General features: G+C 44.1%; 1 protein-coding gene across 1 annotated transcript in view; it reads right to left on the reverse strand.

Moving 5' to 3' along the window:
- SLC6A5 (solute carrier family 6 member 5) overlaps positions 1-12,275 on the reverse strand; it is a 29,146-nt gene extending 16,871 nt beyond the window's left edge. The window contains exons 1-9 of the mRNA XM_031553395.2: positions 11,296-12,275; positions 10,160-10,298; positions 8,916-9,047; positions 8,647-8,820; positions 8,002-8,143; positions 7,434-7,566; positions 4,954-5,088; positions 3,531-3,634; positions 1,366-1,490 (exon numbers count right to left, since the gene is read on the reverse strand). Of these exons, the coding sequence (XP_031409255.1) occupies positions 1,366-1,490; positions 3,531-3,634; positions 4,954-5,088; positions 7,434-7,566; positions 8,002-8,143; positions 8,647-8,820; positions 8,916-9,047; positions 10,160-10,298; positions 11,296-11,802 (1,591 nt within the window). The 5' untranslated portion in view covers positions 11,803-12,275. The remainder of the gene's footprint in view (positions 1-1,365; positions 1,491-3,530; positions 3,635-4,953; positions 5,089-7,433; positions 7,567-8,001; positions 8,144-8,646; positions 8,821-8,915; positions 9,048-10,159; positions 10,299-11,295) is intronic.
- Positions 12,276-18,385: the final 6,110 nt, after the last annotated feature.

Genomic DNA, 18,385 nt, shown 5'->3' on the forward strand with positions numbered 1-18,385 from the left:
CAACTACAGGATTTCTGCTTCCCATTTAGCTCTGATAAAATTATCAAATACTTATTAACTTTAATACCTAATTTTTCTATGAGTATGAATGTTATCATACATAAATGAAGGAAACTTTTTCTCGGTTTCTATCCCCTACTATCAACTCACTGATACTGTTTCTGAATCACGATTCTCAGTCAAGTACCTTAGGCAATACATAGTGCCTTATGGCACTGCATTTATCTACACAACCAACCTGTCAGAAAAAAATGTTTTGTACCTTCGCATTAATGCAGGCAGCGAGACACTTCACCTACAGAAGTCACCAGCATGCAAAATTCCCTTCTTGAACTCCTTAATCTTTCTTCAGTTCACAGCCTCCTTTTACTCCGTGCTATTGCAGGGTGAAGGGGGCATAGCATGGACAGCCTTCCCATAGCTCATGGAGAAGCTACTAAAATACAATATTTCAGTGCTTCAAGATGGCTCGGTGTTGAAGGTTAGTACAATACATTTAACCCTCGCACATACATAGAAACAGCCATGGTGGGAAGTGTAAATCTGTATGTAAGTTATTGTAAAATGACTTCAGGCTCGTCCTTTTAACGCAGTTTGAAATGATCCTAAGGGTTGGCTTAGACTTGAAGTGCTGCACATTTCACAGGAAACAGAGCTGAATTATCCCACTATAATTCAACCCTTAAAGCTTCTCTGAATAGCACCCCTTCCTAAATCCTACTGCTTCATATCAAATCATACACAAGAGCACCAATTCCTCCATCAGCCACACTCTTCTCACATCAGTTCAGATCTACCAATTAAAACGTTATAGATCCCCACTTCTAATCATCTCCCTTCATTATTCAAGGCTTTCTTAATCTGTACCAGTATAATACATTCCAGACAAATTTTTTTCATTTCACTGTAGAAGCATCTCCATATTCCCCACAGTTCAGAAGCAAAATCCACATCTCAAGTTGTATTTCTTCCACCAGCCACACTGCAAAGCCCATTGCTTCCCATCCAAGATCTCCACTATCAGGAACAACTTCTACATCGACCAGGACGTAACAAGGCAGCAGCAAATAGCAGCTGACTGCTCGGATTATATAAAGGAGAGATCTCATTTGAAACATTCATTTACATAGAGCTTTGAAATGAATTTCACTTTGTTGCTTTCTCTTATCCAACGGGTGAGATCTTTACTTCCAAGTAACGAATACTGGACTTTTTTCTGTATCAAGGTGCACACACAGGTAGATTATTAATCCACGCCATTTAGAAGCCAGTATTCCCACTGTCACTGTCGATAGAATCATCAATAATAGAGATGAAGGTGTCACCAGAATTGTGTCCAATTAAAGAAATGGCAGCATACCCTACCTTGGTCTGCCACAGCTTCAATATTCACTTTGAGCTCGTTTGCCATGAAGCCAATAACTGAGAAGATGACAAAGCCCGCAAATATACTTGTCGCACTGTTGGTACATGTGACTATCAATGTGTCCCTGGAAAGAAAGCACAAAAAGGGAAGGTTCTGCATGCATTTCAATACTCTCACTTGACATATGCATTCTGCAGGCACGCTGACAAAGAAGAACTTTTATACTTATCCAGTATTTTTGGCACCGGTCTGAGACAACGGAAGTCTTGACACCACAAGAAGTCAGCTGTGCAAGTTTTCATGACTCATACACCAGGTAGGAAGCCACAGGCTAAATAGAAGGCTGAACATTTCTGCTTCTGGCATCACTAAAGACAGCAGCAGTGATGTAACAGAGTACTTTAATTCTGCCTAATGTGGCCATCTACTCACTGCATTATATGTGGACTACCTACCAGAGCCAAGACAAGATCATTTGTGTCCTAAATAATACTTTGTACAGCCCATACATCATTTGTGGAGGATTCTCTACTACTGTTCTCATTTTTTGGTGTTGTAATGGGAATCTGAAGAAATCCATATCTGAATTCCATGCTATGCTGGGTAAGTATGTGTGGTCTGGCAGGAAGCAAGCCATCATTACCCCTGTGCACAATTATATCCTTATAGGATTTTCATTCCATCTTCATGATAATGGTTTGAAATACTTCCCCTTACACTACTATGACTGAAAAAGAAAGTAGTTTTCTCTAAATGTCTTCCAAACATGGCTATAATTGCTAAAATTGCTTATTTTTACTGGTATTTCTTTGTCAGGAACAGAATTAGATACAAACTGAAAAGTTATTAAGAACTTCAATGAGTTGACAATGCTTCTGGAAAGGATGACAGAGCATCACTTAGCAGGAAGGATTACATTAACTATTTGGACTTATAGAAAAAAATACATACTTAAAAAACAAAATTTGGATTAATATTCTTCCAAAAGCCAGGTAAGGTTTAAGTAAACATTTTATATGTATGTATCACCAAGTGATTTTATGTAAATTTACTCCAATCCTAGATTATCTTATAATGTTTCAACTGTATATGTAACTGAAAACTAGAATTCTAGAATTCCATCTGCATTATAATGTAATGGTTTTAAAAAGTGAAAGGGAAAAAATTGCTGAGCTTCATTTCAGTATTCAAGATACACTGTAAAATTAAACAGATTAGAACTAAGTCTTTCTCATTATTTTTTCTTCAGTCTCCCCATCCCAATCATATGTTAAGCATGCATAAGAGCTTTAATATTTTTTTACATTTCATTACCATCTATTACATTCAAATTTTTCATTAACACTTTCAATTGCTGCAAAACACTGCTAAATTAGTGTAGGAAAAAAATAGTATGACATCTGAACCATTTTTTTTCCCTTACACTCGTAATGCATTCATTCCTCATCAAAAAATAAAAGCACAGGGCAAACATTCAAAGGCAGAACCCAAAGAACATGAATCAGAATGGCTGTGTTTCAAGGGAAACCAGACTGACCCTAAAGACAGCACAAAGCATCAGTGAAGCTTTCTGCTAATCTCCCTTGCTTTTGTTTTTTTCCCCCTATCTGCAGGTAGTTACTGTGCACAATTCTTGACAAAACCTAAACTATATCACTAAAACAATCACTTCCCTCACAAAAGCAATTTTAAGTGTTGGAAGCTGAAATAACTTCATGCAATAAATGTGATTGGGGAAAAAAATATTTAAGAGAGTTGAGAAGCACATACAGAAATTGCAATCTAAACGTAAGCACGTATGAACAGTAGCAAACTTCAGCTTATTCCACACCCGGGTTGTTCTTCAATAGACACTGACAAGTGGCATGGTTTCATAAACACTGCTCACAGCTGTTGGCAGCTTCTCAGATTCTCTTTCAACCTACAACTGCCAACTCTGAAAATGAAGTGTCAATAGGGACTATAATTAACTGACAATTCATCTTGAGACCCGGATTAGATTAGGATCTGGAGAGAAGAGGCAACAAGACAAAAAGAGGAGGGAATGAAAACAAAACACTATGGAGCGGTAGGCATTTCAAAGCACATTTCTGCAAGTTGGAAAATAACAGTATTTTTGGACAAGATCTCTTTAATAAGTCTGATGGACTTTACTCCCACATACCTGTAGCAGTTATTATGGAATTTGTTGTAAGAAGAGAGAGTAATTAGACCTCCCCATGCTGCAGATAAGGAGAAGAAAATCTGAGTGGCAGCATCCTTCCAAACCTAAATAAGACAGACAGGAGAGGAAATTGCATTGGCTTCAGGAAAGAACTAGTGAGATCAATAACACTAAGAATTACTGCTGGGGATTAACACATAAGTAGTTCAAATAACCTTTGGAGCTGTGGATGTAAATAAAACAGTATTTACAAATAAAATCCTGCCCTGAAATACAGCGCTCATCTTATTAGGAATGCTTGTTCAGCTCAACTAAAATGATAATATGTCATCTTGGCACAAGGGCACAAGTATTCAGCACACTGTGTTGCTGGGTACGTGTCAGTGTAAATACATTCAGCAAAGGAAACACACAAAAAAAAAAAAAAAGAGGAAAAAATCTGCATTGGGCACTGATGTGACAGTTCTGTTATCTTCTTAAGGAAAGCAATGCGATTCTGTGATTCTGTATTGTTTGTGAAAGATGCAACGCTACCATCACTAAAGGATTATAGTACTCATTGTTTACAGAGATAAGGACATGAAAACCTGTAAAAGTGTGTGACCTGTGAAAGTCACACTGCTGTTGACAGAAGGAGGTGCTGATGTGCCATTTCAAGCAATCGAAATCCAGGTGTGGGTTGATGTCCGCACAAATACAGAGTAGGTGTGTTTTTGTAGCTTGTTTCACTGGTTTATTTATAGCAACAATCAGCATCACAGAGATCAGCTGAAATTTAAGTGAGAAAGCAGAGCTGAAGCATGCAGGCCAGCCCATCTTTTCCAAAGAGCCAAGCATGGTACTGAGTCCTTTATTTCTGTATTCTGCTAGATGGAAAATAACATTCTTATAAAGTAGCTACTGTAATGATCACAGCTGTTCCGTGTAAGCATAAATGCTGTTGAGGGGGGAGGTGTTAGAGTAAGTTGTACAGGTTCATTTTTCAGAACTGTTGAATTTATTCAGTGAGAAAAATGCACGTACTCCTGAATTTCTGAAGACATTTACAGAGAAATGCAGCTTGTGTTACCAATTAAAGTTTCACATGCTTGTTCAAGTCAACGCAGCATCCACTTGGACAGTAGCATACAAAAATCTCTATCTCCTTTTTAATTCCCCATTTTAAATGCATCTACTCTGAGAGATTTGGGTGAGACATTAAATGTGAAGTAAATACCTTCTGTTTATACCTATAGGTACTATATAAGGTATGTGCACACGAACAACAAACATCCACAGCAGCAACACTCCCCATGTAATGCATGGGATTCCACAGACGACAGTTCTGCCTCTGCACACGCACAAAATGGTTGCAACAGCCATTAAGTGAGAAATCTGTATGGATTATTCATCCTATCAGTTACAAGTGCAGCATGCAGCTCACCATAGCATCAATGAGCTTCTCCCACTTGGGCGTGATGAAGTACCAGATCCCAGCTCCAGCCCCAGGTAGTGTCACACCTCGTATAAGTAGGATGATGAGAACCACATAAGGGAACGTTGCTGTGAAGTACACGACCTGGACAGACCAAAAAGATTGTTAGAAGGGATTTTTTGGATCTATAAGAAGAGGAGGAAAGAACTGGAATTGTTTTGCTATTGCCTAAAAAAAAAAAACTACTGGTGATCAGCCAGGGGATAAGACTAGGACAAAGCTGTAATTTTTTTTACATCTCTTCTTACTGCTGGAAACGGGAATAATATCAATGATAACAACTAGGATTGCAGAGGAGAAGAAAAAGGAAAAGAGAAAGCCTGGAGAGCAACAGTAATTTAAAGCTAAATGGAAACACCATGCTTGATCTTTACCCAGAAGAAACTAATACAGCTCACTGGAATTCAAACGAGCAATGTCATTCAAATACCACCTAAAGATCTAAGTTTTTTCCCATGTATTGTGCATTCTTCCTTATTTAACTAAGCCAGAAAATATCAGTCGATATCTCTTAATAATTACGTATCAGCATAAAAATATCCATGGACTCAAAGCGAGGACAAAAAAAAAAAAAAAAAAAAAAAAAGTCAGCAGAATGATCCAGACAGACATAATAATCATTGGGTCTAAAAACACAGCAGAGGTTGTGCATTAAATGTCTTCATAATTATCTAGTACAGAGCAGGGCTCTCTCTAGTCAAATAAAATGGCAAAGTTACAACCCGTTAGGCCATACTCTCTACCCCAAAGTATTTAAAATCCTTTTACACTTCAACTTCTGGATCCCACAGGGACTGGAATCCTCTGAGCTGAGGTGACTTTTGAAACTGCTTTTCCAGCTTTCTCCTTGCTGTTTCAAGGGGCATTTCAAGAAGTTGTGCTTAGTGCAGTGAATGGAATTTCATTTAACCATAGCAAGTGATAAAATCTATTTCCATCTAAGCAGTATTCCTGGGAAATAGCTACATCAGCATATTTGCACTTGACTTTTAAAGGCATGTACAGGCAGATCAGATTCCTGTTTTCACTGCATCTCTGAAGCAACTGGAAAAAGTTACTCCAGAGAAAGAGAGAAATTCTTATCCAGGAGAGCCAGACCACATGGTTATTCCAGATGAGTGTTGTTTCCACTCTTCATTTTAAAACAAATTTACTTGGGGTTTCTTAAGTAAACTGGAACATAATTAAGCTAGCCTGATGCATGTCACTCAGGGAATTTATGTTAAACCTAGATGCAACAATTCTGTCATTTAGATAAGACCTACACAAATTCAGCAGGCTAGTAGTCTCCACATCAGTACAGTACATACAGTAACCTAAGCTTTCAGACCTCCAAAACCAGTTGACTTTACCAGTCTGGTCCTTAGCACATTCAATAGACAGACCAACACTGCTGCAATTCACCACAGTGGGCACTTGGCTGACAGCCAGAGTCTGGAGCCAGAGACAAAACTGTTTTGCAGACTGACATATCTCACTGTTGTTAATTTTCCCTGGTACTCTAGCCTCTGGATTTGTGCTATCCCAGAAAACTTCTAGTTAATCCATTCTATTCTGATGCAGGGTTGTTTTTTTGTTTGTTTGGTTGGTTGGTTGGTTGGTTTGAGGGACATTCATTTTTCTCAGTCTACACTTCATAAATAAACTACATTTTGCTACAGCTCATCTAATATTTTTATCTGCGAGCAGTGCAGTGGCATTGATGGAAAAGTCTCAAACACTGCATTCAGTGTGATGAAATAAACCCAAACCAGCACTGCCACCAAGTACAGGGCAATGTTTCCCTGCTCAGAGGGCTGCCTTGCCAACCAATGCACCTGTACTTCTCTGTTCATGAGAGCACAGCTTCCTCCTGGCCGTGATACTTGGCCCCAGGCTGGAGATTTAGGATCCAGGGGAGGGAATTACATGGAGGTAGGGGAAGGAAATGTGAAAAGCCAGAGAAAGGGGTCTGGGTTAAGGAAAGGAGTAGTTTCAGAAAGTTGCCACCAATATTCAGGACAACAGCATACATAATGCCTCTGCTCACATCCACCACAGAACTGTTCAGGTTCAGTACTGATTTAAAACTTGTTGGATATCATCTTCATTTACATCATGGCTTCCCTAATTATAATGACAGTTGAGGCAACTGCAGAATTTTTGATGAACACCACACAGAATAGGGAAGGCACTATTTTTGCCATCCAGTTGCTAAGTACAGCAAAAGGACTCATTTTAAATTTAGTGCAGATTAGGGAGCAAAGGCTAACACAAAATTATCTTTTTAATATTACAGCCAGACAACAAATCTTGGAAAGGAACAGGGCACTTCATTACTATTCAGACATTTGTTGAAACCAGCTCTCAGAGCTTTAAAGAGGGGCATGATTCCATCAGAGCAGTGCGCTGCTTTCCTGGAAGTGTGCAATTGCAGATGATTTTCTTACTTTTCCTGATGACTTGATTCCTTTAGCAAGGGAGGCATACACAATCACCCAGGCTAGGAAAAGAGACAGCGCCAAGGGCCACCTAATCTCACCGGGGTATTCAATCCCTGCTGAAATCTTCAATACAAAGTACCTAAAATAATAATTAAAAAAGAAAAAGTACATTTAAAAAAAATATAGAAAAAAAATACAACAACTGCAGAGAGTAATTCAGTGCAAAATCCTACAGTATTTTGTTCTGCTTTAGCATCCCCAGTGGTTCCTCTAGAAGGTTCCAGTGAATCTCACCACATATTATTTTATGTATCTGCATTGCAGTAGGAAATAAAAATGCCAAGCGTGGGCCAACACTCCAGCTGTGCTAAGCACCACAGGAATAGGACAAAAATGATACAATCCTTACAAATGAGCTTTCATTGTTATTACACATAAAAGCGGGTATCGTTCACTGTCCTTAAAGATGACATTTCCAGTCTTCTAAACAGTTTGTTCCTGCATTACTGAGTGACTATCTGTGCTACTGCAGATTTTGAATAAGCAACATGACATTTTTAAGTAAAGATCTTACTTGAAATATTCTTCACTTCCACTGACAAATGTCTTATTTCCTTCACTGGTGAAGTTAACCATTGTCAAGTTTGGATAGGCACTCATACAGAAAGTAGAGTTCTTGATTTGTATTTTTGGGTGGTCACCAATGATGCATGAATCTGGGGTGGAGGGGAAGAAGGAAAAGGAAAAGAAAAAAAAAGTTGATTGGATTGTTTTACCATTTGAGCGTAAAATGACAATGAAAGCATTACTTGAAATTCAGTTGTGTTTCCTTTCTGTAATACTTTGCTTGCAGGGGGCTCTAAGAGCAGTAAGTCTCAATATCTGACCATTTTCCTCCTAATAGCCAAAAGCCCAAGGTATAAAAAGGGTCTGAACCAAACAAAGTTCGAGGGGAAAGCTTACATCAAGCTCATCACAGGCCTGTCCAGCATAACACCTTCCTTCTTACGTAGATGTAGACATGCCTATCGAGATGCTCAGGAGCTCAGCTCCACAAAAGAGAAGCACATTGCTGGCAGCAGGATGGGGTCAGATTTTATGCCAGAACCAAATGCATACTGAGGGACACAGAGCCAGCAATGGAGCATGGGAAAAGGCATAAGCCATCGCTGGTTAGTGTGGATTTTGAATGAAGAAAGCCCCATCAGCCCCCACTTACCCAGTAAAAGTTTGTTTTTGTCTTTACAATCCGGCGTGTTCCAAGGGTTGTTACAGGATGCCCAAGGGAGCACGGGTACAAAGGAGGCAAAAAGGTAGAAAAGAGTGTAGCACAGAATAATATTGTAATATATGGCTATCAGAACGGAGATGATCAACATCGCGATGCCGCAGCCTGAGAGAGAGAGAAAAAAAAACAACAGCCAAGAGGGAGTCCAGCAGGGGGGGCTCCCCAAAAGCAGTCGGGGGGGCTGCTGCTGCCCCGCTCACCTTGCAGGGCGGGGATGGCTTTCCACACCGAGACGGGGCCCTGGCTAGCGAACTGCCCCAGGGAGACCTCCAGAAAGAAGATGGGGATGCCGGCGAGAGCCAGCATCATCAGGTAGGGGATGAGGAACGCACCTTGGGGGAGAGAAGGAGGAGAGCAGAGCACAGAGTGAGTCACGGGGGGGCGGCAGCGGCCCGGGCAACGCGCAGCACCGGGGGGGTTCGGCAGCACCGAAAGTGGTTCTCTTTTGTTCGCGAGTACCGGTGCCCGCAGCCCCGACGGAGAGCGAGCTTTGCTGCTTTTCCAGCTGTAGCTCAACATGATAAGAGCGTTAGCTGAGGATTTTAACAGCCCCTCGCTTTTGTAAGAGTATGGGGGGGGGAAAAAAAGAAAAGAAAACAAAAAACCTGCACAACTTTTTAATATATCTATATTTTAAAGATGACTATCCTCTAAACCGCTACCTCTGGCACAAAGCAGCCCTCACGAGGGCGGTGCAGCTGTTTAATACGATCCCAGCACCAAGAGCCCCGTGCCAGAGCGCTGCGCTGGCAGCTGCGGCGGGTGGGCAACGCGAACGGGAGTTTGAATGGAGCCTCTGCTCATCAACTTCTTCCTTTTGTGAACCGTTAACCGTCCTTCCAAATCTTTTCTCCTAGAATCATATTCTGTGATTCCACTCGGCCGAACAGCATTTCCGAAGAGTATTTTTCAATCTGTCACCAATTGCGTTAAGACTAATCCTCAAACAGCTCAAAACAAGACGAACATTGACTCTGCTTCTACCTGCGTCCTGGAATCCTTTTTCTCCCCCCTCCCCTGCCACTTTCCCGTCCCCACATCAGGGACCATTGGGTGAGGGATGCGGCCGGAGCGACCCGTCGTTCGCTCTTCGTTCCCCTCGCTCTCCTGCTTGGCATTTTTTTTTTGTTTGTTTTTCGTGTGTGTTTCGTTTGCTTTTATTTTATTTTTTTTTTTTTTCCTTAAACGAAAAATGCGAACGAAATCTCGTTGGAACTTCCCTGCTGACCACCAGCTTTTCAATAGGAATAATAATAATAGAAAACCCAACCAAACTGAAAGCACAGCGAGGACTCGCGCTCAATCTGATGCTGCGGGCACGTACGCGACTGCCCGACCCCAGCCTCCGCTCCCCTCGGGTTTCTCCCCACCTAGGGACGGGGGCAGCTCCCAGCTCAGCCACGTACGGTACTGCAGGAAGAGAGACAGGAAAAAGCCATCCTACCTCCCCCATTCTTAAAGGCCAGGTACGGGAACCTCCAGACATTGCCCAGCCCCACTGCATAACCCACCATGGAGAGGATGAAATCCAGCTTGCTGGACCAGTTCCCTCGGGCTTTGTTTTCATCCCCTATATCGTCTTCCTAAAGGGGGAAAAAAAAAAAAAACGAAGGGGGGAGATCGGAAAACAGCCACGGTGGCAAACAACCATCGCAATTAGCGGCTGCCCCCAAGGGAAGGGAGGTGGTGGGTGTGGGACTACGTCCATGTATGTATTCCTTGTCCCGTCCCCCCCCCTCCCGTGCTTCCCCTGGGGCGAAGGGCGCAGGGCTCGGCCCGACATTTCGCTTCCGAAGCTCCAACCCCTGCAATGCGCATCTCTGGCCCTGGGGGGAGGGGGGGAGAAGAGGAGAGTGGCGAAAGGGGGGGGGGAGCTGCCCGACTCAGTCCCCGGAGCGGGATCCCCACGGTTGCAGTTCCGAGGTGCCCTCGGGGGTCCCCGCCCGCCCCTGCAGGCTCAGTCCTTTACCCTGAGAAAACTAAAAATCGTTTTTGCGAAACGAAGCCTCCCCACTTCTCCTTTCAGGGTAAAGCCGGCTCCGCAGGTCGGTACGGACGATGGGGGTGGGATGCTCCTTCCCAGCCTCCCACCTCGCAAATGTCAATCACCTCAGAGCACAGTCTGACGTTCTGGGGTCTCGGTTGGATTCTTTGGCCTTATTTTTGGCTCCGGGGCGTTCAGCTCGGGTGGGGGGCACCTCGTGCGCGGAGCGCACAGCTTGTGAAGTCTGCAGGACCTCCCGCCGGAGCCAAGGGATGCCCAAATTTCCTTCTCTGCTCTTTCTCCTGGGGCAGACTCAGGTACGAGCACAAGGAACTTCTCTCCCAGGCAGCGTCGGTGCCTGGAGAGCACGGCTCGTCGAGCACACGGGAATGAGCCGAGAGCTATTGATACCTCGTTATTAACGACAATCAGCGGCACAGCAGCTTATCTGCTGCTCTCTCTCCCCTTTTCTCTTTTCCCCTCCCCACGAAGCAGCCCCCTCCCCTACTTGTCGGGTCCGCTCCCATTAGAGCTTCAGCCCCAAATGATCTCTTATTCCCTCAGGGGGGTGAGAAATCCTGCAAGGAGGAACTTACCCCCTCCACTCTGCCAGGAAGAACAGAGGTGTTGCCATCTGTACCCAGTACCACGGTGCTCTGGCTCAAGGTCACCCAGGTGCTTTTGGCATTGTTTTGTTCCAGCGTGCTCTTACCCAGAGCTGGGTTACCGTCCCCGTCTGTGCTTTGCAAAGCGGCAATTTTGCAGTGAGGGATCACAGCTTGCCCGGCAGCCGCTGCCCCGGCCACTTGCTTGTACGGAAAGGTCTCAGCAGATTCCCTCCGGAGCATGGAGTTGGCTTGCACCGGGGTGCTGCTGAGCTTGCAGATTCCGACTTTCGTCCTCTCCAAATCATTTTGTTTGGTTTCTTCAGAGAGAAGTGTTTTGTAGTCGTTGGAGAGCGACCGTGGGAGCCTAGCCATGGCGGCAGGGGGTTGCAGTGGGGCGTTCTGCGGCTCGTTTTCGGGGCTGATCCTTCCAACTCCTGCACCTTCATTTGGTCCAGGAGGAACTGTTTCAGGACTGTTCACAGCCTGCCTGTTCATATCCCTTTGGCTGGTATAATCCTGAAATAACAATGTCACATATTTTATTAAAATAATAATAATAAAAAAGATCGGACTGCAGAGATTTTACTGATTTCTTTCCTCAGGCACAAAACGTGCCCGCTAGAAAATTTGGATTTAGGGGGAGAAAAAAAAAAAAAAGAGCTTTGGCGAATTTCGAGGTGTCCCAGTTCCTCTGCTTGCTCTCTCATTCAATGTTAACACTCTGACGGAGAAAACAGTCAGAAACGATAACAAAACAAAAAAAACAGTGGCTGGAAACCTGCAATTTGAGTTTTAGATAAATGTTTCTACAGCACTGCTCTGCCAGACCTCGTTAGGTTTCATATCACGAGTGTAGGATGCTCCCTTCCCTATCACCAGTGTAGAAAGATTCTTTAATTTTACGCCCCATTTCCTTTCTGTCATTCAACAATGCACATTGGCTTTTCTCGCTCCCCTTTATTTTTTTTAATACAGGCAATAGACAAGCTGCCCTGTAGGCAGGCAGAGATGTTAAAAAACAAGTGAAATAGTGCTAGTGAGCATTTCTGAGCTGTCTGCCACCTTCCAAAACCCAATAGCAAGGCAGCGATACAGGCAAATAACCACACCACCAAAGAGCAATTATGACCAGTAACAGATGGCTTTCCTTCTTATTTTTCTAACATTTTCTATTTGCACACCTCTGAAGTTTATTTTTAAACATTCTCTCTAGGCTAAACAGAGTACTGACATTCCCATTCACCTGCCTTTCCCATCAGTCTAAAATTATATTTTAAAACACAGTCTCTTCTTTTACCTCAAGAAGCCCGCAGATGGTCCCTCTCTTTTCTCTTTGTTAAAAATTATCTTTAAAAAACATACCATCTTTTCAGAGCTACATGCAGCGAGGTTTCATGGAACTACCCGTCGCGCTTTCCGTGCAAGTTATCTACACCATAATCTCATCTCCCGATCCGTAGCGGCAGGGCAAGGGGGGGAGAGGGTTCATTCCCTGCCCCAGCACGGTACGGACGGCTCCCCCTACCCCCCCTACTCCCCGCTCCGCGCACCCACCGCCCTGCAGCAGCCCTACCCCGCGCTGCGGGAGCCTTCACCCAGCGGCGGTTCCACGGGCAGCACCGCGGACAGCTCCCCAGCACCGCGGACAGCTCCCCCGGCATCGCTGCCTGGCTACAAAGGACGAGTAGCCGAGAACCAACACAAGCACCAAATTCAACCACGAACCCCCCCCTCCCTTCAGTCCTTCCAAATTTCAAAGAAAAGAAATCGAGCGCTTACCCCGTCTTAAATAGCAACGGATTGACTTGGTAGAAGTAAAAGCTGCAGTACAGGCAATTGATGGACTGGATTTTGCCCAGTCCAGAGCAAAGCTTCTATACTTCCGTGGGAAAGACTGGGTTTGCGTCAGTGCATAGCAAGGTGCCCTTCGTTTGACATTTTTGTGATAATAAGAGTTTGATAAATCATTATCCTTGGATTCAGGTTTTAAAGGGACAACGAGAAGCCAGAGCGTCGGCTAGCTGTCACTCATGCGGCAGTGGGATTGCGTGTTCTGTGTGACTCATATGGGGGCTGATTACTAAACCAAATCCAGCAAGAGCATGGAAGAACTTTCTTTCTGGTAATTAGGGGAAACGTGAGAAACACGCAGTACTGCAGCCAGAAATGTGCGGGAAGGGGGAACAACCACCCATTTCTACACCTCTCCCCCTACCCACTATTCTCTTTTTTTTTCTGCCATTCTTGTACTTCACGTTATAACCAAATTTAAAATATAGGAAAAAATAGGAAAATTATCTATATATAGCCACATATCTATTTATAGAGAGAGGCATTCACTGTGCATATAGCATTCAGACATTTTAGTTGTCTTCCTTGGACTCTTTGCACCATCACACAACACTGCATTGCCTATCTTTTACTGTGCATCACGGGGGGAAGACCTCACCCCTAAATAAATGAAAACGATACACACTGTAAGCCATTCTCCTTCATCAAAACTGTCCTAATAAGACTTAAGAGGGAGCCAAGGTGAAAGCAACTGCAGTCAGGTGAGAGGAGTTCTTCCCCACCCATCAAACGCTTTTTTGTTTGAGAACTGGGGAACGATTCCTCATCGTTCTAAGCCAGAAGTTAAGCCACAATCTTTTTCCCAACGAAGTAACCCACCCGTAATCATCTCTCGTGTTATTTTCTATGCAAGGGACACGTACTGTGCGCAGGAAACCTTAACTCTCACTGAAGAAATAAAAACGCGTAGGCAAAACGGGACACTCCCTAAGCAACCTTCTCAATTGTTTTAACGTCAGAGGGAGAGCTGCTGTCCCTCCGCATACGCCGTGCTAGCGTCAGCTCCTCCCGAGACTATTTGCTGTTTCAGCGTGAGCAACGCGGGGTGCGCACCTACGCGTGGGACGGGCGGGCGCTGCGCTGGGCTCTCGTGTACCAAACGCAATTCTCGCACGTCCTTGGTACCACGGCTCACCACCGGGGCTGCGGGGGCGGCCCCTGGCCACTGCGGACGGCAGCAAAAACTCACCTGCGCGTGTTCTTCCATGAGCCACGAAAGCAAAGGAGACCGGGGATAGAAAAGCCAGCTTTTCGCAGGGAAGAGCGTCGCGTCTCCCAGGCGGAAAAAAAAAAATAAAAAAAATAAAAAAAATCTTTCACCTTAGAGCAGAGTTTCAAAGCGTTTTTACAACATAGATCATTGCTGGTGCTTAAAACATACTTAAGCCTGAGTGCCTGCCTTCTCTTTTCAGGCGTATAACTGTAAGCATATAGAGGTATATTTATGCTCATACAATTCCATGCGTTGCTTTACGCTCCTCTCTTCACCTAACTCTATATGTTTCCCCGTACCAGTGCGTGCGGCACTGGGGGCACACAGCGCGCAGTTGTGCTGGGCGGGGGGAGCGTCTCTTTGTCAGCGCCGGGAGCGGAGCGGGGCCGCCAGCTCGGCTGTCCTTCGTGTCTCTAAGGGCACGGAGCAAACTCGAAACGACAAGGCACCAGCTCCAAACTTCTTCTAAAACCAGAGGGTTGACTTTTGGGGGTTTTTGTTTGTTTGCTTGTTTTGTTTTGTTTTCAGATGATTTGATGCAATTAATTCACTCTTTTCTAAGTGATATTCTTTCCCTTCTCACTCAGCACTGCAACGTGAGATCGAGGTTCTACTCCCATTAGCAGGCCCCGGCCCCCTCACTCGATTCCCACCGCCTCCCCCGCTCGGTGAGGACTCGGAGGCTCTCACCGAGCTCCGCAGCGAAGGTTCGGAGGGAAACTCGCAGAGCAACGCAGTCCAGCACCTCTCAAAAAGGGGAGACCCCCTCCTCCCTCTCCTTACGGAAAAGCCGAGCCACTCCGCGAGCCGGCGGCGAAACCTACACCGCTCAGCAACCCCCGGACGGGCGGACAGCCCGCAGCTATCAGCCCTGCTCTGAGCCCCGTTCGGGCTTCAGCCGCTGCTCCGACATCTGCCTCCTTCCCCCTCCCCTGCCAAGTCCGCTGCCAAGTTTGCCTCCGTTGGATGGCTGCAGCCGCAGTGCCAAGCCGTTCCCGTGTCTGCGCACCCGCTCCTTGGCACCGATCCCTGGGGAGTTAACCCGCCCCCGTTCCCAAATCTTGTGGAGATGTTCCCCCTTTGGGCAACGCGGCAATGCTGATGTGTTTGCGTGCATTAAATATCTACGCATATATCTAACAGCGATGGTGGCAACCATTGTAATAATTCATCTACAGCGATGCGTAATGCAAAGCTGAAATAGCGTTGCATTCCCGCAGCTTTGAGCAATCAAACTCAGAACAACAACAACAACAACAAAAAACCAAAACCACTTTGCAGCATCCTGCGAAGTGATACATCTCCAATTTCCTCTTTTTCAATTCTAACCGGACGTAGATTATTTTTATAGCCTTAATTCAGCTGAACACAGTCTTCCATGCAGAACCCTTCCCATGGACCCTTCCTTAAGCCGAAGAACCTTATCAGGCTGCAATATTTCCCCTTTCTCAGTTAATTACGTCCAAATAATGAAGAGACCGTAAAAATCTTTAAGGCGATAATTACCTGTTAATTTTCTCCCGTGATATGCCTCAGGCTCACTACTGGCTCTACTATCCACTTTTTGATGCTCTCCTCTCCATTCGCTTTAACCCGGATAACTCACTGGATGGCCCTTGGGTTTTCAGCACATTGCCAAAGTCGTGCATCCTCATTGCGACAAGCACCCAGTTTCCAGAGAGATTTTGCTCCTTCAGCCTAGATCACTGTAAATAATCGAAGTGAAGAGAAAGGGGGATCAGGTGGGGGGGGAGGGGGGAGAAACAGAAGCATCTGGAGGAAATTTCTGCACCACTGGCCAGGCATTGATGCTCCTAACAGCTATTTAACCCATACATGCATGTTTCTTCATTCGTCCAGACAGTTTCCCTAACCACAGGCCAATCTAGGGCATAATAAACACAGGTTTGAGCCCACCAATCTCTTTATCAAAAAACAAATAAATATACATAAATGAAAATTTTAAAAAGAAAAACAAACAAACAAACAAACAAACGACAAACTTATTTAATGGAAATCACCAAGCAGATGCTATTTAGAGGTCTGAATATATTCCCCTGGTTTACCCAAGGATTTAGTAGTGCCACAGTGGACTCCAGGTTTACCCCTAGCCTGGTCACTGAGCTCATCCCTCTGAGCCAGGTAAGAATGACCTGTCCTTGCATCACAATGAGATACAAACACCTCTGTTGGAACTAATGGTGCTTAACACTGGGATCAGGAGTTCCTGTTAATTGCACAAATGCATATTTAGTAGGGTTAGTGCTGAGAATGAGGATGCCACAAACGTCCCACAGAAAATACATCAGATACTAGCAAATAAGGTCAACTCTAACACTTTTCACTTTGTGTTTTCTTTTTTTTTTCTACTTTTAACTGTTAGGTCAAAAACAGTACTGATGAAATGCAGTGAGGTTGTGGGACAATACATTGTGTGGTCCAATTTTAAGAAAAAGCACTCAAACACTAACATAATTGCTTTGGTGTTTCACAAGGCACAGCCTGATTGTTATTTGGATCTTTAGAGTTTCTAACTTAATGGAGGAAAAAAAGCCTTAAACTTTTTCTGTGTTCTCTCATAGAAGATACTTAATTTTCCCTTGTTCACCATGAAAAGGGAAACCTCCCCCAAAAAGTGATTTGAATCATGGCAATCTTCACACAGAGATAATGAGTCAACTGTGATCCCTGTATACTGGAGGGGGGGAGAAGGAGGGGGGGAAATCCTATGCTTTCATCTATAGGGGTGCCAAATGAAGAAATCCATCTGCTCACCATGTTAATTTACAGTCAGATTTACATCAGGTTGGGATGTAAACCTGAATCAGCAAGTAGTCTGTAAGACATTCCTAAGAGCAGCAAGCTTCTGAGGCTGCGGGTTAAATCTAGCTTTCCTTCATTCTGACTGAAGAATAAATACTAGGGTGGATATTCAGATAGTGCTACTCTATTAAAAAGATGTAGTACCAACTCTCTGTCCTGAACTCTTACTTGAAAGATATCTACAGGAATATATTAGTGGTAACACTTCCCCTAATCACATCCACCTTAGTAGGCAGCCCGTGTAAGGACAGGCAGAGCCCCAGTCTGGGTCCAAACCTTGGATGAAAGACAGGTATGCCAGCATTGTGGCAGCTGGGAACTACCCCACAGTTGAGGAACAGAAGACAGGGATATATTACACAGCCACTTTTCAGCTTCATTACACTGTCAGATGGCTCAAAGGGGCTGGCATCGCAGCAGAGAATCTGGCTTACAGCTTGTACACATGCGGCTGTTACTCACAGGCTTCTCAGCTGTTAGTCAAAGCTACATAAACCCGTCACATCTGCACTTCATTGAGAGCAGACCCATGATCTCTAATGGCACAACGCTTTTTTTCTGGTCATGCTGAACTAGGCTTGAATTGCAACATACCTTCAGCTTCAGTTCTGAAGAGAAGACTCCAATAATATTGGCAGCAAAAAAAATTACTATTCATTCCCTAAGACAACCAGTTCATTAAATTTAGGGAATTAGATTTAAAACAAAGGCATGTAATTGCTTAAAAATAACTACAAAAGCAAGAAAGCTTCTACCAGTCTGTTCTATCTATGAAAATCAGGTTTAGCCATTCTCTCGAGTACAAACCTCAAAGTAATTAGGATGATGTTGCTGTCCTAAGAAATGAGATTCATTGTTTAAATGACACTTTGTTGATTCCTATGGTTCATCTGGAATTCTGGACAGTTTCAAGACTGAGTTCCAAATACACCGAATGTTTTAGTCATATTAAAAATTCAAAGCGATCCACTATCTAAAAGGATGGAAAATTGAAGCCAGACTTGCATGTCCAATCTACCGATGTTTTTATACCATATTGCAAAGAACTTAAAACATAGCCAAATACCATCACTTCTCCAACTAAAGAAACAGACAAAACAGGACCGGTGTATGCAGCAGATGGATAAAACCAGTGAAAAACTTAAGGGTAACATGAATTCGGAGTTGAGCTCTACCACAGGCTTCAATCTG

This window comes from Meleagris gallopavo, chromosome 5 (assembly GCF_905368555.1).
Source record: "Meleagris gallopavo chromosome 5, MGAL_WU_HG_1.1, whole genome shotgun sequence".
NCBI classification, from domain to species: Eukaryota; Metazoa; Chordata; class Aves; order Galliformes; family Phasianidae; genus Meleagris; species Meleagris gallopavo.